Source organism: Mustela putorius, unplaced genomic scaffold (genome assembly GCF_011764305.1).
Source record: "Mustela putorius furo isolate JIRA1106 unplaced genomic scaffold, ASM1176430v1.1 tig00000281_pilon_pilon_pilon, whole genome shotgun sequence".
NCBI classification, from domain to species: domain Eukaryota; kingdom Metazoa; phylum Chordata; class Mammalia; order Carnivora; family Mustelidae; genus Mustela; species Mustela putorius.
This window is the reverse complement of record NW_025421343.1, coordinates 30,983,724-31,004,178: the sequence shown is the minus strand read 5'-3', so window position 1 is coordinate 31,004,178 and position 20,455 is coordinate 30,983,724. Positions and strand designations below refer to the sequence as shown.

Below are 20,455 nucleotides of genomic sequence, written 5' to 3'. Positions count from 1 at the left end.
ATTCTTAAGTCTAATTTATGATGTTAAAAAAGAGAATACTAAAAATAGCCACCTAGGTGGCTCAGACATTAAGCGTCTGCCTTTGGTTCAGGTCATGATTCTGGGGTCCTGAGATTGAACCCCACATCAGATCCTTGCTCAGCAGGAAGCCTGCTTCTCCCTCTCTCACTCCCCCTGCTTGTGTTCCCTATCTCACTGTGTCTTTCTCTGTCAAATAAATAAAATCTTTTTTTTTAAATGGCATGTATTTCATAAGGGAGGTGCTCTAAAACAGTCTCATATTCCTGCATTGCTTTGAATAAGTTGTAAATGTTGATAAGCTCTGGATTTCATTTTAATTGATGTTAGACTTTCTCAGCCACGAAAAGAACAGAAAAAGAATATACAACTCACAACCAAAAAGAGGGAAAAATGGACTGGAAGGAAGGAAACTCATTTTATCTAAGGAAGATAAGAAAGGAAGAAAAAACAACAGAGAAAGGACACAGTTGAAGCACAAAACAAGATGGAAGAAAATGTGAAATCCCTCTATACTCATAAAAACAATTAAACAGGATAAATTCTTCAGTGAAAAATCAAAGACAATAGTTGTTGTTGTTAAATAATCTAGCTTACACTGCTTATAGGAGAGATACATAAAACATAAAGATCAGGGGAGCCCGGGTGGCTCAGTAAGTTAAGCATCTGACTCTTGACTTCAGCTCAGGTCCTGATCTCAGGGTCATGGGATCAAGCCCCATGTTGGGCTCCATGCCCAGCTCAGACTCTGCTTAGGATTCTTTCTCTCCCTCTCCCTCTGCCCGAGAGAAGAAACACAAGCAGGGGGAGTGAGAGAGGGAGAAGCAGGCTTCCTGCTGAGCAAGGACCCTGATGTGGGACTTGATCCCAGAACCCTGGGATCATGACCTGAGCCGAAAGCAGATGCTTAACGACTGACCCACCCAGGTGCCCCCAGTACAGCTATATTAATAACAACAAAATAAACTTCACAGTAAAAAGCATCACTAGAAAAAGAGTATACCTATAAAAGAAATAAAAAATATTTTTTAAAAGAGTATATCTTCATAATATTCAATATATTCAATATCCTAGGTAGACGTAATATTTTAATACATGTGCATCTAAGAACAAAAGGTCAAATCACTGACAGAACTAAGGGATAAAAAATTAAAGTCCATGATCAAAGCAGAGATTTTTAATGACTTTTAGTAATTAACTGGTTCAAATCATTAAGAATAAAAACGGTCTGAATAAAACATATAACAAGTTAAATCTAAATAATGAAGAAATCATACACATTATCTTCAAGCACACATGGAATATTTACAAAAACATATAACAAAAAATATTAAATTCAAAGATTCTAGAACATCCTTCATTCTCTGACCCACATACTAATTAAGCTAAATATTTTTTAATTAAAAGTCATTCATTTGTGGGGCGCCTGGGTGGCTCAGTGGGTAAAGCCACTGCCTTCGGCTCAGGTCATGATCTCAGGGTCCTGTGATGGAGTCCCGCATCAGGCTCTCTGCTCGGCAGGGAGCCTGCTTCCTCCTCTCTCTCTCTCTGCCTGCCTCTCTGCCTACTTGTGATCTCTCTCTGTCAAATAAATAAATAAATAAATCTTTAAAAAAAAAAGTCATTCATTTGTAAATTTAAAAGCGTATTTCTAAATAATTCCTAACAGAAGTTAGAAAACACAGAGAAGTGATCACGAAAATGGCATCTATCAGAACACATGAAATGCAAAAATAGAAAATCACAGGAAAGAAGTTCTTAAGTGCTTACATAAGAGGAAAAAAGTCAGAAAATAAATGGCCCAAGTTACCTAACATAAGAAGTTGGAAACAGAACATCAGAATTCCCGTAAGTAAAAAGAAGAAAGTAATAAACACAATAGCACAAAATAATGAGGCAGAAACAAAGATACACACAGAGGACCAACATAGCCAAAGTTCCTTGAAAAGACCAATAAAACTGACAAAATTTTGGAAAAGGAAAAATAAAATCAGAATCTCTGAGCTGGGAGGCCTGGCATCAAGCCACTTGGTCGTAGTGAATAATCCTTTTAATGTACTGGTGGATCCTACTGGCTAATATTCTGGTGAGAATTTTCGCATCTGTGTTCATCAAGAATATTGGTCTGTAATTCTCTTTTTTGATGGGGTCTTTGTCTGGTTTTGGGATCAGGGTAATGCTGGCCTCAAAAAATGAGTTTGGAAGTTTTCCATCCATTTCTATTTTTTTGGAACAGTTTCAGGAGAATAGGTATTAATTCTTCTTTGAATGTTTGGTATAATTCCCTGGGAAGCCATCTGGCCCTGGACTCTTGTTTTTTGGGAGATTTTTGATGACTGCTTCAATCTCCTTACTGGTTATGGGTCTGCTCAGGTTTTCTATTTCTTCCTGGTTCAGTTTTCACTACGACCAAGTGGGATTTATTCCTGGGCTGCAAGGTTGGTTCAACATCCACAAATCAATCAATGTGATAAAATACATTAATAAAGAAAGAATAAGAGCTATAGGGTACTCTCAGTAGATGCTGAAAAAGCACTTGACAAAGTACAGCATCCTTTCCTGATCAAAACTCCTCAAAGTGTAGGGATAGAGGGTATATACCTTAATATCATCAAAGCTACCTATGAAAAACCCACAGCATATTGCACCCAAAACTGTAAGCTACCTAGGAATAAACCTAACCAAAGAGGCAAAGAATCTGTACTCCAAAATCTATAAATTACTCATGAAAGAAATTGAGGAAGACACAAAGAAATGGAAAAATGTTCCATGCTCATGGATTACAGGAACAAATATTGTAAAAATGTCTATGCTACCTAAAGCAATCTATGCTACCTAATGCAATCCCTATCAAAATACCATCAAATTTTTTCAAAGAAATGGAACAAAGAATCCTAAAATTTATATGGAACCAGAAAAGACCAGAGGAATGTTGAAAAAAGAAAGCCAAAGTTGGTGGCATCACATTTCCAGACTTCAAACTATATTACAAAGCTGTCATCACCAAGACAGTATGGTACTGGCACAAAAACAGATACATAGATCAATGGAACAGAATAGAGAGCCCAGAAATAGACCCTCAACTCTATAGTCAACTAATCTTTGACAAAGCAGGAAAGAATGTCCAATGGAAAAAAGACAGTCTCTTCAACAAATGGTGTTGGGAAAATTGGACAGCCACATGCAGAAGAATTAAACTGGACCATTTTCTTACACCACACACAAAAATAGACTCAAAATAGATGAAGGACCTCAATGTGAGAAAGGAAGCCATCAAAATCCCTGAGGAGAACACAGTTAGCAACCTATTCGACCTCAGCCACAGCAACTTCTTCCTAGAAATATCGTCAAAGGCAAGGGAAGCAAGGGCAAAAATGAACTATTGGGACTTCATCAAGATCAAAATGTTTTGCAACAAAATAGTCAACAAAACCAAAAGACAACTGACAGAATGGGAGAAGATATTTGCAAATGACATATCAGATAAAGGGCTAGTATCCAAAATCTATAAAGAACTTATCAAACTCAACACCCAAAGAACAAATAATCAATCAAGAAATGGACAGAGGAGGGGCGCCTGGGTGGCTCAATGGGTTGAGCCGCTGCCTTCGGCTCAGGTCATGATCTCAGGGTCCTGGGATCGAGTCCTGCATCGGGTTCTCTGCTCAGCAGGGAGCCTGCTTCCTCCTCTCTCTCTCCGCCTGCCTCTCTGCCTACTTGTGATCTCTGTCAAATAAAAATAAATAAAATATTTAAAAAAAAAAAAAAAGAAAAGAAAAAGAAAACAAACAAAAAAAATTTTAAATACAGTAGTCAAAACCATCTTTTTTAAAAAACAATATAGTGGGGACGCCTGGGTGGCTCAGTTGGTTAAAGCCTCTGCCTTTGGCTCAGGTCGTGATCCCAGGGTCCTGGGTTTAAGCCCCGCATCAGTCTCTCTGCTCAGTGGGGAGCCTGCTTCCCCATCTCTCTCTTGCCTGCCTCTCTGCTTACTTGTGATCTCTGTCAAATAAATAAATAAAATCTTTTAAAAATAATAATAATAATAATAATATAGTCCCAAAGAATGTACAACATCAAGAATAAACCCTCATGTAAACCACAAATTTGGGGTGTTACAATTTGTCAACACAGGCCATTTGTTGTAGCAAATGTACCCTCTGGTGGGGTGGTTTGTTAACAGGGGAAATCGTGTATGTGTGCTACGGGGAACTTGCTATACCTGCCTCTTAGTTTTACTGTGAACCTAAAACTGCTCTAAAATAGTGAAGTCTTGGGATGCCTGGTGGCTTAGTGGGTTAAGCCTCTGCCTTCAGCTCAGGTCATGTTCTCAGGGTCCTGGAATCGAGCCCCGCATCGGGCTCTCTGCTCAATGGGGAGCCTGTTTCCCCCTTGTGATCTCTATCTCTGTGTCAAATAAATAAATAAAATCTTTTTTTTTTAAAGTGAAGTCTTTAAAAAAGTTATGGATATACCTACAACAAGTAAAAATCTATTGATTACCCACTGAGACTAATAAAACAGAAAGATCAGTGAATTCAAAATTGCCCTAAAATCAACCCAAAACTTAGATGGTAGAATCGTATAAGGCTGGCAAAAGATGACTTTTACATCCATAGAAGGTAATAATGCTGGAGATCTGGGGTGATGTTGGAGAGGAGAGAGGAGAGCTTTGAGCAGCAGACACCACTGTCACCAATGCAATTCTTCCTATGAAGAAAGAGGGGAGACAAGAAGCCATACTCCCCAAACATCTCCAAAACTGTCCATACCCTTGAGTTTGTTACAGAGAAAGGCAATTTGTCTGAGCTCTATGTGTCAGAATGATGCATTCACGAAGCAGCAAACCCAATTTTTTACAGAATACCCATTTCCGACGCCACAGTAGTACTCTACCCTGGTTGTGCTCTCTCTCATGGTCACGTTTATTTACTGAAAGCACCCCAGGCACTTCTTACTATCAGGATTTGTTTATCAACAGGTTTTCCTTATTTTGTATGTTTCCCCTCACCAAAATGTAAGCAATATGCAAGAAGTCAGGGACTGTGTTCTGTTCTCCCCTTAACCCTAGCACCTAGTACAGTGCCTAGAATATAACAGATCTTCAATAAATGTGTTAAAAAATTAATGAAAATAAGACCCCTATGCTGAGCCTTGAGTGGTAAGCAGGAACAAGGCAGATGAAGGTGGGCCCCACTGCATAAGCAAAGGCCCAAAGACGGCAAATGCGTGATCCGTATGGAGTCCGCTTGAGATTCTCTCTCTGCCCGTAGGCCCACTTGCACTCTCTCTTTCTGTCTCTAAAATAAATAAATCTTTTTTTAAAAAATGGAACATGCTAATGCTTAAAGTTATGACTTCATCAGGAAAAAAAAGAAAAGGCATCCCCACACATACAAACAAGGAACACAGAAGCTCTCAGGACTCACGCATTTCTATGAACAGCTGCCTCTTCTCAGCCATGGTCTTCCGCTTATTTCCACTTTCCTCAATCATCCTATAAACAAAAAAAGATACAATAAACCACTGCAATTTGATAATTCATCCAAGGGCTTATCATTCTGTTATGAAGAGGTACAGGGAACCAAGTTGTATATGCATTTAAGAGACAATCAGTAAAAATAAAGCAGAAGCCCGATATAGAAAAAGACAAGACACTGTCCCTTTATTTACTTGATAGCTTCTAAAATATGACAAAGTCAATAATTAAATGAGCTCATACACTTGCTTCCTGTGCTGAAAATATGGGGCTATGTCTTATTTCTAACTTTGATTATTTTCTCTGCTAAGTCCTGGATTAGTTGGGACACAGCTTCCCATAACCCTACTGTTTTACACAGATAAACATGGTACTAAATATAATTTAGAAAATAATTATAATGAAAGGCTAAACTAGAGAACATAACAGTTATTAGCATATACACAAAAGACATAAATAAAATCTTCTATTTTCATAGTAAACAATATTGAACAAAGAAAGTATTCATACCCGGGGCGCCTGGGTGGCTCAGTGGGTCTCTGTTGGTCAAATAAACAAATAAAATCTTTAAAAAAAAAAAAGAAAGAAAGAAAGTGTTCATCCCCAAACTCAAAGAACTCCTAGACATCATTTTTTTTCTTTTCTTTTCTTTTTTAAAGATTTTATTTATTTATTTGACAGAGATCACAGAGATCTCTGCTGAGCAGAGAGCCTGATGTGGAGCTCGATCCCAGGACCCTGGGATCATGACCTGAGCCTAAGGCAGAGGCTTAACCCACTGAGCCACCCAGGCCCTCCTTGAGATAAATTTTTTATCACACAGTAATAGTTCAGGTTGACACACATAGGCTACATCAGTCTCTCTGTTAAAACTCTGCCCATGTGTTACCTCATTTAATCCTTCCAACAACCCTAGATACTGGCATCATTATTATTATCCCCATTTTATAGATTAGGAAACAGCCTGGAAAAGAACACTAACTTGCTTGAGGGTACAACTTAGAAGTGGTAGAGTCAATTCCCACCCTTTCACTAAACTTCTTACATAATCCTTGCTTTCACATGCATGCTGCCAAATCTCCACACTTAAAAAGCTGGAGAACAAAAAAGCCCATTGCACAGACCCTACTGATGCAAAATCATTTCAGCTGAATTTTGCCTTATTCTGTGAATAAAAAGTATCTAGACAGAGCATAAGCCAAACAATTTCCCTAAGGAGATTAAACTTATAAATCATGGAGTGATTTACAGCATAGTCTCAAATATATTAGAATCACAAATTAAATGATGACTACACAAATTACACATCCATTAAAACAAGGTGCCTGGTAAAGGTTTAGTTTTAAATACATCCTAAAGAAAATTTAAAAATTATCATTCTACAACTAATATTTTGATAATTAAGACCAATCTTTTCCTAAATCATTGATGTATTACCAAGTAGGCTTTATAACATACATGATGGTAACTTAACAATTTACCTCCAAGAGAAAAAAATTTTAAACAGGAAGAAAGCCAAAAGACAAAGCAACTAGAAGCAGCAAAATGTAATGAAAGGTAGGTCCTAAAGAGAAAATCAAGGGTTGATACCAGTAGCCTGTAATTACAAAGGAAGGAAGATATTTAAAAGTTTACTGCCTCCTCCCCAATCTTGGTCTCTCACTAGGTAATACAAATTTTAAATGCTAACCATAGATTCAAAGGTAATATCATAATATCTATAACACAGCTCATCATAGCATTTTTCTACTTTTCGCTATTTCTCTACACCACTTTTTTCTTTTTTTTTTTTTAAAGATTTTCTTTATTTATTTGACAGACAGAGACCACAAGTAGGCAGAGAGGCAAGCAGAGAGAGAGAGGGGGAAGCAGACTCCCTGCTGAAGGCAGAGAGCCAGATTCGGGACTCAATCCCAGGACCCCGAGATCATGACCTGAGCCTAAGGCAGCAGCTTAACCCACTGAGCCACCCAGGCGCCCCTACACCAGTTTTTTTCAAAGTAGAGCCTAAGAATTCCTGGAGATCTCTAATTTCTTCATGACAATTTTCTAAATTTTGTCTTTATTTCCAAATAATCTCAAAAAAATTAATATAACTATATTCTGGATCATTGAAATGCCTACAAAATTACAATGCTAAGACAAAAAATATCAACACTCTATAAATTTAAGGAAGACCCAAAGTTTTATCATGTTCAGTATGTCCAGAAACAATACAAAATTCTTTGGCAAACAACCAACCAAGAAATTCTTAACTCACAAGGGAAATGACAATCAACAGAAGCTACTGATAAGAAGACAGATGTTGGAGGAACCTGATAGAGAATTTAAAGTAGCAGTTAGGGGCATCTGGGTGGCTCAATGGGTTAAGCCTCTGCTTTCCCCTAAGGTCATGATCCCAGGTTCCTGGGATCGAGCCCTGTCATCAGGCTTTCTGCTCGACAGGGAGCCTGCTTCCCCCACCCCCCAACACCCCCGCCTGCCTCTCCACCTACTTGTGATCTCTGTCTATCAAATAAAATTTTAAAATTAAAAAAAAAAAAGTAGCAGTTAGAAAAATGCCTAAATTAGCAATCACAAACATTCTTGAAATAAGAGTTAAAATCTTAAGTGTTAGCAGAGAAAGAAAAGATATGAAAGGAACCAAAGGGAAATCTTAAAACTGAAATATACACTCATTGGGGGAGGACTGGATGGACTCAACAGCAGGACAGAAATGAGAGAGGAAAGAGTCAGTAAACTTTAAGATATATCAAACAGAAATTATCCCATCTGAAGGGGGGGTGGAGCAAGAGAGAGGTTTTGTTTGTTTGTTTCTTAAAGGAATAAAGCTTCAGGGACTGAGTGGACAAAAACAAAAGATCCAACATTCATCATGTACTCAGAATCCCAGAAGGAGAGAAAAAGGAGTGTGGCAACGTGGTGCTACACAATACATGAAGACATACTAGCTGAAAACTTTCCAAGTCCAGTGAATGACATACCTACAAATTCAAGAAACTGAGCAAATGAGCTATAGCCAAAGAAACTAACTATAATGGTCATATCATAAACTGCTGAAAGACAAAGAAAAAATCTTAAAAGAAGTCAGAGTAAAAGAACATTTTACATATAGGATAGGATAGGGACCAACCAATTTTTTTCTTAAAGATCCAAACAGTAAATATTTTAGGTTTGCGGGCCATGTGGTCTGTCACCACTACTCACCATCGCCACTGCAGTTTGAAAGCAGCCACAGACAATATGTAGACAAATGAGTATGGCTTTGTTGAAAGTTTATTTTGAAAACAAACAGGTAGTCAACCCACAGAACCTACACAGAGCCTACAGCCCCTGTTAAGATGAGTGACGGCATGATTACTGCAGATTTCTCATCAGAAACTATGGAAGTCAGAAGATGGCAGAGCAATGCTTTTACATTGAGAGAATATTACCCTTTCAGAAACTAAAGAAAACTGAGAGAATTTGTAGTCCACAGACATGCTCTAAAATAGCTAAAGAAAGTTCTTCAGGGAGCGCCTGGGTGGCTCACTTGTTAAGCAGCTGCCTTTGGCTCAGGTCATGATCCTGGGTTCCTGGGATGAGCCCTGCAGCTGGCTCCCTGCTTAGTGGGAAGCCTGCTTCTCCCTCTCCCACTCCCCCTGCTTGTGTTCCCTCTCTTGCTGTCTGTCTGTCAAATAAATAAAATATTTTTTAAAAATTTTCTTTAGAAAGGGAAAACAATTACAAAATGTTACAAATGAAGAACCACAAAAGATGTTATAAAAAAATAACATCAATTTCATACAATTGCTACCAGAAAATACAAAAGAACATCTTTCGAATCATTTTAAAAAGCCAGTAATATCCTGATACCCAAAATAGACAAAGACAGTACAAAAACAAATGCCTCTCATGAACATAGACACAAAACCCTCAACAACAAGCAAAATCCTCAACCAATCAAGCCATTTATAAAAACCTTGGAAGCAGTGGGAGTTTATCCCAGGAAAGGAAGGCCAATTCAACATTTGAAAATTAATCAATATAATCCAACATATTAACAATCTAATAAAAAATGTTTAGGTCAGATGCCAAAAGAGCATTAGACAAAATACAATGTCCATTCCTAAAGATAAACTCTCTGAAAACTAGAAATAAAACCTTTCTACACCTGATAAAGGGCACCTACAGAAAAGTGACAGCTAAGATCATATTTAGTGGTAGAAAACTATATGCTTTTCCCCTGAGACTGGGACCAAGACAAGGATGTCCATTCTTACTACTTCTATTAAACATTATATGGGATGTCTCAGCCAGTGAAATAAGACAAAAGATAAAAGGCAAACAGAATGGAAAGAAAGAAATAAAATTATCCTTATTTTGCAGACATCATGATGATCTAGATAATGATCTAGATGATGTAGAAATTCCAAATTCTAGGAGCCAAAAAAAGCTCCTAGAACTAAAAAGTGAGTCTGACACCATTGCAGGACAGGAGGTCAAAACACCAAAGTCAGCCACAGCTCTGTTTACTAGCACTGTACAACTAGAAATTGAATACTTTTTTTTAATTTATTTATTTGTCAGAGAGAGAGAGAGCTGAGGCACAGGCAGACAGAGTGGCAGGCAGAGACAGAGGGAGAAGCAGGCTCCCTGCTAAGCAAGGAGCCTGATGCAGGACTTGATCCCAGGATGCTGGGATCATGACCTGAGCTGAAGGTAGCTGCCCAACCGACTGAGACTGAGCCAGGCAGGCATCCCTAGAAATTGAATACTTTGAAAACAGCATTTGCAATATCTCTAACAAAAATAAGATGCTTAGGGGGCGCCTGGGTGGCTCAGTGGGTTAAGCCGCTGCCTTCGGCTCAGGTCATGATCTCAGGGTCCTGGGATCGAGTCCCGCATTGGGCTCTCTGCTCAGCGGGGAGCCTGCTTCCTCCTCTCTCTCTCTGCCTGCCTCTCCGACTACTTGTGATTTCTCTCTGTCAAATAAATAAATAAAATCTTTAAAAAAAAAATAAAAAATAAAAAAAAAAATAAGATGCTTAGGTATATACTAACAAAACATGTATAGGATGAGTATACTGGAATCATAAAACAGTGATGAAATTTTTAAAAGACCTAAACAAAAAAAATGACATACCATCTCATCAGGCAGTCTAATCAAAATTCCAGAAGAAATATTTATAAAGATAGACAATTCTTAATTCTATAAATAGGCAAAAGGAATAGACAAGACAATTTGGTAAAGGGAAAGTGAAGATGCAGGATTATAGTAAACTTTAAGAATTATTATAATGAGGGGCACCTGGGTGGCTCAGTGGTTTGGGCTGCTGCCTTCGGCTCGGGTCATGATCTCAGGGTCCTGGGATCGAGTCCCGCATCGGGCTCTCTGCTCCGCAGGAAGCCTGCTTCCCTCTCTCTCTCTCTCTCTCTCTCTCTGCCTGCCTCTCTGCCTACTTGTGATCTCTGTCTGTCAAATAAATAAAATCTTAAAAAAAAAAATTTAAAAAAAGAATTATTATAATGAATCTTTTTTTTTAATTTAATTTATTTATTTGCCAGAGAGAGATCACAAGTAGGAAGAGAGGCAGGTATAGACAGAAAGAAGGAACAGGCTCCCCACTAAGCAGAGAGCCTGATGTGGGGTTCAATCGCAGGACCCTGGGATCATGACCTGAGCCAAAGGGAGAGGCTTTAACCCACTGAGCCACCCAGGTGCCCCAAGAATTATTATAAAGCCACAGTAATCAAGATAGCACAGTACTGGAAGAGGGCTTATTTTTTTTTAAGTGCAAAAAAAATTCAGTGAAGAAAGGACAGACTTGGTGTTGAAAAAAACAGTTATCTATATGACAAAAAGATTAACCATGACCTATACTTCATACCATATACAAAAAATAATTTGAAATGGAAGACAAGTATAAATGTAAAGTATAAAAAAGTATAAAACTTTTAGGGGTGCCTGGGTGGCTCAGTGGATTAAAGCCTCTGCCTTTGGCTCAGGTCATGACCCCAGAGTCCTAGGATCTAGCCCCACATCAGGCTCTCTACTCAGCAGGGAGCCTGCTTCCCTGCCTCTCTGCCTACTTCTGATCTCTGTCTGTCAAATAAATAAATAAAATCTTTTTTTAAAAAATATAAAACTTTTAGAAGAAAACATAGGAGAAACTCTTCATGGTCTGGTACATCACAGTAAAAGCACAAGCCATTAAAAAAAAAAAAAGACAAATTGAACACCACCAAAATTAAAGAATTTCTTCTATAAAAGAAACCGGTAAGAAATGAAAAGACAAATTACATACTAGATGAAAAATATTTGCAAATCACATGTTAAATACAGGATTATAGTTGAAGTATATATGCTTTAAGAAACTCTCAAAACCAAACTAAAGTGGAAGAAAAGCTTGTTATTCAACAGTAGCCACAACATTGACATTATTGGTTGACTTAAGAGTATAGAAGACAGGGATGCCTGGGTGGCTTAGTCGGTTAAGTGCCTGCCTTCGGCTCAGGTCATGATCTGGGGATCAAGGGATCCCTGCTTAGCAGGGAGTCTTGTTTCTACCTCTGCCTTTCACTCCCCCTGCTTGTGCTCTCTCACTCACTCTCCCTCTCTGACAAATAAAAAAAAAATAAAGTTTTTTTTTTTTTTAAGTATAAAAGTTGATATCCTGCCTTTATTCCACCAACGCTGATCAGGTTCCAGGTGCCACCATCTGCATTTCTTTGCCTGAGGGCTTTTTCTGGCCAGTGAAGACAGCCTTGACCTTTGGGGGCAGTCCAGAAGTACCAGTGGGTTAATATCCCTAGAGGAACTCTCCCACTGATGGAAGTTAATATATATATGCTGCAGCTCCCTTTCTGAACAAAAGGCAATGTTTTCCACTGGCTTACCCACACTGCCTGATGACAAAGTCTTTACTAGCTCCTTTCTCTACTCCGTCTCACTTCTCCACTCTACTGGTTTCTTCTAGGATCACCCAAAAAATAAATAAATAAAAACCCACAAAACAAAACAGAACTTGCACTTGTCTTTACATCTGCATTTGCTTCTAGGGTAACCCAAAATAAGATTTGATCCTGATATAACAGGTCTTCCAGATGGATTCTATAAGTGATCACTCACCAACCAAATGACAAGATCCCCAGGGCTGGTAGTAAGCAGCTCGGTGAGAACCCCTGGTTGGGCTGCTGCTACAATATTACTCTTGATGTGGTGGATCCCAAATGGGATACAGGTAGAGATGACTGGGCTATGTGATAGCTTTAGCATCTGAGAGATATAGGGGCATCAAGAATTTTAGACAATTAAATTGGTTGGGTTTTTGTTAAGTAGCACTGATACACAGAAGAAAGAAAATGTCAAAGCCTAATCATCTAAGTAACAACTCAAAGCATGGTATGACAACCGGAAGACCTCATAGCAGCATTTTTTTTTTTAAGATTTTATTTATTTATTTGACAGACAGAAGTCACAAGTAGGCAGAGAGAGGGGAGGAAGCAGGCTCCCTGCGGAGCAGAGAGCCCGACGCGGGGCTCGATTCCAGGACCCTGGGGCCATGACCTGAGCCAAAGGCAGAGGCTTTAACCCACTGAGCCACCGAGGAGCCCCTCATAGCAGCATTTTAAGGAACTCTGAGTCCCTATGACTAGAAGGCATATTGTGCTAAAAATCAGGCCCAAATTCTGATTTCGAAAGTAGGTAAGTTATTTAAAAGACTGAATTCAGTTTCGTCAAGATTCTCCTGAACCCTCTGGGCCAGAAAAAGTGGTTCCCTTGCCCGGGATACAAGATGGCAATCTTCTCTACCTAAAGACCATAAAAAAGGCCTCATCCGAGATGCATGCCTCAGAAGATGCTGACCCTTCTCCAGATCTGTCCCTACCTCTGTCACTGATTCCAGGCTACTAACCAGGGTCAAGTCCTGGCATCATGGAAATAGGGAGGTACTGTTCTTACTTGGGATGGGGTGATTCACCAAAACAGCTATTGGACCTGATGAAATGCACTGGTGGGACCTGGGAGAACATACCTGGGAATGAGCTTGAGGACCAAATATAAGATTGGTGAGAACTGTTGATATAGGGGTCCTTCCACATGCCACAGGATTTAATGTTCCAGAAAGGACACCAAGAGCCAGGGCTAATGTGCAGCTAGATTGGCTCATTTAAGCCTCGGGTGAGGAGGATTGATGACCTTATAGAAAATGAATTGAAGATGCTGGAACTGCATGGCAGAGGATAAAGAAAAGAGCCAGAAGAGGGCCCCCCTGCCCAGATCTCCTAATCTCTGCCAATTCTACCTCTACTGGACTGACAGCATCTGTTTTAAAAACAAAATAGGGGTTGGGGCGCCTGGGTGGCTCAGTGGTTTAAGCCTCTGCCTTCGGCTGGGGTCATGATCTCAGGATCCTGGGATCGTGCCCCACATCGGGCTCTCTGCTCAGCGGGGAGCCTGCTTCCCCCTCTCTCTCTGCCTGTCTCTCTGCCTACTTGTGATCTCTGTCTATCAAATAAATAAATAAATATCTTTAAAAAAAAAAAATAGGGGCGCCTAGGTGGCTCAGCGGGTTAAAGCCTCTGCCTTCAACTCAGGTCATGATCCCAGGGTCCTAGGATAGAGCCCTGCATCGGGCTCTCTGCTCAGCAGGGAGCCTGCTTCCCCCTCTCTCTCTGCCTGCCTCTCTGCCTACTTGTGATCTCTGTCTGTCAAATAAATAAATAAAATCTTAAAAAAAAAAAAAGAAAGAAAGAAACAAAACAAACAAAAACTGATGGCTTTCTCTGACTTCTGAAGCCCATTTTGTTCCCTGCATGCCAAGCCTGAAATACTGCAGATTCACTACCCTCTGTGGTGAGGATACACCAGTGACCAGGACATACTCTGCCTCCCTTCCCCCTCAAGAAGCTGAACTCTGAGGACATGCTTTCTAAAGGCTCCTGGAATTCCCCAGCAGGAATAAGCTCCAGTTACTCACAGCCGGAACTCGTAAATCGCTTGAAACAAATCCTTTATTTGCTAAACTTCCCTTCCCTATCTCACTTCATGGTCCCCTACTGGTATTTCCTGGGATAATCTTCAAAACAAAATACTTGCACTCAAATCCTTGTCTGAGTCAGCTTCTGGGGAAACTTAAACTAAAACATTAAGTCTTTTCACTTCAACCAAGTCTACAATGCAGATGACATAAAATCCAAATTTTTAGGTTGTGTATAAACTACGATTACTAGACATGACTTCGCTAGACCTTCCCAGTAGGTGAATCCATCTGGTGCTCTATGGATACTAACCACTAAAGCTTTGTACTTATGATTTTAACAGTTCCACACTCAACAAATACCTACTACTACTGCCATACCGGATTATATGTCCTTGTCCTTCTGATATAACCTTGAAAATCAACACTGACATGAACGCAAGTACATCTCTTTACTTCCTTCCACTCGCACTCCTGGCACTTTGCCTTTCCTTAGCCTCATGATCAAGAGGTAACCAACACCTCACACCATTCCCTTCGCATTCGAACTCTGATTTCAAACCCTGCCATTTCCTTCCTCGTGATCGCTCGTATCCACCCTTTTTTCCCATTTCGCCTGCCAAAATCTTTGTCCTCGTGAATGCACAAATACAATTCCTTTTTTTTTTTTTTTTTTAGATTTTATTTATTTGACAGAGAGAGAGAGAACACAAGCAGGGGAAGCAGCAGGCAGAGGGAGAAGGAGGCTCCCTGTTGAGCAGAGAGCCCAACTCTAGACTCGATCCCAGGACCCTGGGATCCTGATCTGAGCTGAGCCACCCAGGCACCCCCACAAATAACAATTCTGTGACACTGTGATCTCAGACGCTGCAGCCACATCTTCCAGTAGTTCATCCTGTGGACGGATGGGGAAGTCTCCTTACGTGTATTTATGCCAACACATCCCAGCTTCAGGGGTCCTATCACCCTACTCAGGAGCTTCATTCCACCCAGTTAAAAATCATCAGGGCACAAAGTGAACTAAGTCAGAGAAAGAAAAACAAATACCATGAACTCATTTATATGTGGAATCTAGTAATACAAAAAAGAGTCAAGTTCACTACAGAAGCAGAGTAGAATAGTGGTTTCCAGGGGCTGGGGGTGGGGGAAATGAGAAGACAGTGATCGAAGGATATAACCTTTCAGTTATTGGATGAATGAGTTCTGGGGATCGAATGGACAGCACGGTAAGCATAGTTGATAATACTGTACGATACTGTATACTTGAAATTTGATAAGAGAGACCTTAAACCACCAAAGAGGTAACTGTGAAGTGATAGTTGTGTTAATTAACTCAATTGTGGTAATCATCTAATAAGATATACATATGTCAAATCATCACACTATACACTTTATATACATACAATTTTATCAATTACACCTCGATAAAGCTGGGGGGGATTAACAATACACTTGAGCATCTTTCCATGCCATTGAGTACTCTTCAAAAACATAATTTTGAATGGCAGAATGGAGTTTTCTTATCCAAGCCTTGATTGTTGGCAATTATTTACAATTATCTACTACTTTGAACAATGCAACAATAAATATCTTTGAAGCAAAACTAGTAATTTAAAAAAAAGGAACACAGCCTTAGTCTACAAAATGTAAAAAAAAAAAAAAAAGCACCTTAGCTATGAGAATGTAAGGAAAGCTTTTTCAATCAAAAAAGAGTTGGGACGCCTGAGTGGCTCAGTGGGTTAAGCCGCTGCCTTCAGCTCAGGTCATGATCTCAGGGTCCTGGGATCAAGTCCCGCATCGGGCTCTCTGTTCAGCAGGGAGCCTGCTTCCCTCTCTCTCTCTGCCTGCCTCTCTGTCTACTTGTGATTTCTCTCTGTCAAATAAATAAATAAAAATTAAAAAAAAAAAAAAAAAAGAGCTGAGGGGCACCTGAGTGGCTCAGTAGGTTAAAGCCTCTGCCTTCGGCTCGGGTCATGATCCCAGGGCCCTGGGATCAAGCCCCGCATCGGGCTCTCTGCTCAGCGGCGAGCCTGCTTCCCTTCTTTCTCTCTCTGCCTGCCTCTCTGCTTGCTTCTCTGCCTACTTGTGATCGCTGTCAAATAAATAAATAAAATCTTTAAAAAAAAAAAAAAGAAAGAAAGAAAGAAAAGAGCCCAATCAAAAAATGATCGAAAGATCTGGATACCTCACCAAAGAAGACATATAAGTGAAAAATAAGTACATGAAAGAATATTCAATATCATTACCATTAGGAAATTATAAATTAGAACATGATGAGTTACTACTATATGCCTGTTACAATGGCTAAAGATTTTTTTTTAAATGGCAATACCAAATGCTGACAGGAATATAGAGCAACAGGAACTTCCATCTATTTCGAACAATAATGCAGAAACGGCCACGGAGGACGACAGGTGGGCAGTCTCTACAAAGCTTATCATCACAGTCTTAGGACCAGTGAACCAGCAATAGCACCACGAGGTGCTAGCTGAGTTGAAAATTTATATTCACACAAAACCTACACCCAAATGATTACACCCAGCTTTAGTCGCAATTGCCAAATAATGAAAGCAACCAAGATGCCCTGTAATGGTGAACAGATAAACAAACCAGGGTACTTCCCCAATGGTTCAGCAATAATATGTGAGCTACCAAGCCATGTGAAGACACAGAGGAAGCTTAAACACATATTGTTAAGTCTGAAATGACTACACACCATGTCCAATTTTATGACCTTCTAGAAAAACAAAATTATACAAATGATCAGCGGCTACCAGAGATCTGGGGAGAGAGCAAGAGGAATGTATAGGTGAAACATGGGGGAATTTTTAGGGTGGTGAAACATCCGTATGATACTGGAATGGTGGATCCATGACACCATACATTTGTCCAAACCAAAAGAAATTTCACAGAGTGAACCTCAACATATGTAAATTCTTAAAAAAAAAAAAATCTTACACTGTCAGGGGATCTCAGAATGAAATGCAGAATGTGACAAATAACCAAACTGTATTATGAATGTCTGACACAACCTCCCTGAAGAAGGTAAGGGGAAAAGGAGTCACCTAAGTAATTCTGGAAATAAATGGAGTCTGCAAGGCCAAAGGCAAAGCAAAATACACGTTAGTACTGTACTTCAGTTTCCCACAGGTTCTAAGCTGACAATTCTGATACTAGTACGCAGGTGTACTGCAGCTGAACACTTAAGCTAATGGATGGCAGATGGTGGAGTGGTGAGGTTACAGATAAGCAAGATGAGAAGCGAGAAATTCCACATGGCAATAATGGATTACAACCAGAAACATCAGTACAAGTTCATGTTACCTTAACAGAGATACAGATAGTTACACATGGAAGCATTTGTAGATACGTGTACATATATGTGGGTTAGTATACACATATATACATCCTTGCTCTAATGGGCCTAGAAGCAACAATATCCCAATAGCAATGAGCACACCAAGTGCCCTAATTTGGGGGTATAACACCATTCTCCAACAAAAGGAACCAGGGCTCCTTGGATAAATGGCTGAGGCAGGAAATATACAACATGAACCCTGGAGCTTCTTGAAAATCAGTAAGTTCTGGTGCATCTGAATGGCTCAGTCGGTTGAGCGTCTACCTCAGCTCAGCTCATGATCTCAGGGTCCTGGGACAGAGTCCTGCATTGGGCTCCCTGCTCAGCGGGGAGCCTGCTTCTCCCTCTCCCTCTGCCTGCCGTTCTGCCTACTTATGCTCTCCCTATATCTGTCAAATAAATAAATAAAATCTTTTAAAAAAAGGAAATAAGTTCTGGGGAGGGAAAAAAACCATATGACAGGAGTGTATTAAAGGAACACAGAAGCCACCTAACAGCTCTCAATAGACAAAATTAGAATAACTTCAGCAGGGGCGCCTGGGTGGCTCGGTGGGTTAAAGCCTCTGCCTTCGGCTCAGGTCATGATCCCAGGGTCCTGGGATTGAGCCTTGCATCGGGCTCTCTGCTCAATGGGGAGCCTGCTTCCTCCTCTCTCTGCCTGCTTCTCTGCCTACTTGTGATCTCTGTCTAATAAATACTGTCTACTACTGTCTGATCTCTGTCAAATAAATAAATAAAATCTTAAAAAAATAATAATAATTTCAGCAACAACATTAAATAGTATTAAATATCTTTAAGCTGATACTGATATAAATGAGTAAATAAATTAACAAATGAAGAATCAACAAATACCCTGGACAGTAGGATTCCAGATTTTTTATGTAGATCCTCTGCCCTAGAGAAAGTGGAGCATAACCCCTGACTCCTTAAGTATGAGCTGCACAAAGTGACTTCCTTCCAAAGAGGAAAAAGGGAGAGGGACAAATACCCTGACAGTGGAGAAATCTGACAAACACGACCTCAGCCAGGTGCTCGAGGTCAACAGTGACTCATTACGGAGATAGGATGTACCCCTGACATGATGCAATGAAAATGGCATTTTACTTCTGGGGTCTTCCACCCCAAAACCCATAAACCCAGTCTAATCATGAGAAAAACAGGCAAATCTCAAATGAGGGAAAAACAAACAAAATATTTAACCAGCACTCCTCATATCTATCAAGTTTTATCAAACACTTGATGAGAAAAGCCTAAGAAACTGACAAAGCTGAAAGAAGTCTAAGGAGACGTCGTACCTAATTATAATGTGGAATCCTGGACAGGATTCTGGAACAGAAAAATGTCATGAGGAAACACTACAGAAATCTGAATAAAACACAATTTCAGTTAATAAGAACACGTCATCACTGGTTCCTTAGTTGTAACAAATGAACCACAATAATGTAAGACATTCATAAGAGAAGGAACGGGTATGAGGTACATACAGGTACTCCCAATTACGGTTTAATTCATCAGTAAATCTAAAACTGTTCTTTAAAAATTTTTTTTTAAAAAACAGAGCAATTACATATTTATTTTCTTTTGTTCTCTTAACTGATTCAAAAAGCAATTGCACAGGGGCGCCTGGCTGGCTGGCTCAGTCAGTGAAGCATGCAACTCTTCATCTCAGGGTTGTGAGTTCAAGTCCCACAATGGACATAGAGATTACTTAAAAATAAAATCTTTAGGGGCATCTGGCTCTGTCGATAAGCATCCAGCTCTTGATTTTAGCTCAGGTCATGATCTCAGGGTTGTGCGATAGAGGGCCCCACCCACCTGTGGCTCAGCCCTCAGCATGGAGTCTGCTTATCCCTCACCATCCCCCTCTGACCCTCCCGGCTCACACCCCCACGCCTGGCTTGCACTCACATGGCACTCTCTCTCTCTCTCTCTCAAATAAGTAAATTTTTTTTTTTAAGATTTATTTATTTGACAGAGAGAGATCACAAGTAGGCAGAGAGGCAGGCGGGGGGCAGGGGGAGCAGGCTCCCTGCTGAGCAGAGAGCCCAATGCGGGGCTTGATCCCAGAACCCCGGGATCATGACCTGAGCTGAGGGCAGAGACTTTTTAACCCACTGAGCCACCCAGGTGCCCCAATAAGTAAATCTTCTATAAAATAATAAAATCTTTAAAATAAAGAGCAATTGCATAGGGGCACCTGGGTGGCTCAGTAGGTTAAGCATTTGCTTTCGGCTCAGGTCATGATCTCGGGGTCCTAGGATCATGTTGGGCTCCTTGCTCAGTGGGGACTCTGCTTCTCCCTCTCACCCCGTTCCTCGCTTGTGCTCTCTGTGTCAAATAAAGAAATAAAATCTTTTTTTAAAAAAAGCAATTTCATAAAACAGTATCTATAACATCATATTGTTGGGCCTATAACATATAGAATTCCCTGAGAAAACATAACAATCCTAAATGTCTACATACCTAACCCCAGTGCCTCACAATACACTTAGCAAAAATGCATAGAACTGAAAGGAGAAATGGACAAACCCACACTTCCATTTCGAGACTTCGATTCTCCTCTATGACCAGTACAGGCAGAAAGTCAAGATGAATATGAAGGACTGAACACCGCCAGCAGCCAGCTAGAGCTAACTG

At 40.1% G+C, this 20,455-nt stretch overlaps 1 protein-coding gene across 12 annotated transcripts in view; it reads right to left on the bottom strand.

The window, feature by feature from the left end:
* DTNB (dystrobrevin beta) overlaps nucleotides 1–20,455 on the bottom strand; it is a 235,954-nt gene that overhangs the window by 200,753 nt on the left and 14,746 nt on the right. For all 12 annotated transcript variants that reach the window (XM_013052982.2, XM_045079298.1, XM_013052985.2 and 9 more), the window contains one exon: nucleotides 5,448–5,515. In XM_013052982.2, coding sequence (XP_012908436.1) covers nucleotides 5,448–5,514 — 67 coding nt within the window. In that variant the 5' untranslated portion in view covers nucleotide 5,515. The remainder of the gene's footprint in view (nucleotides 1–5,447; nucleotides 5,516–20,455) is intronic.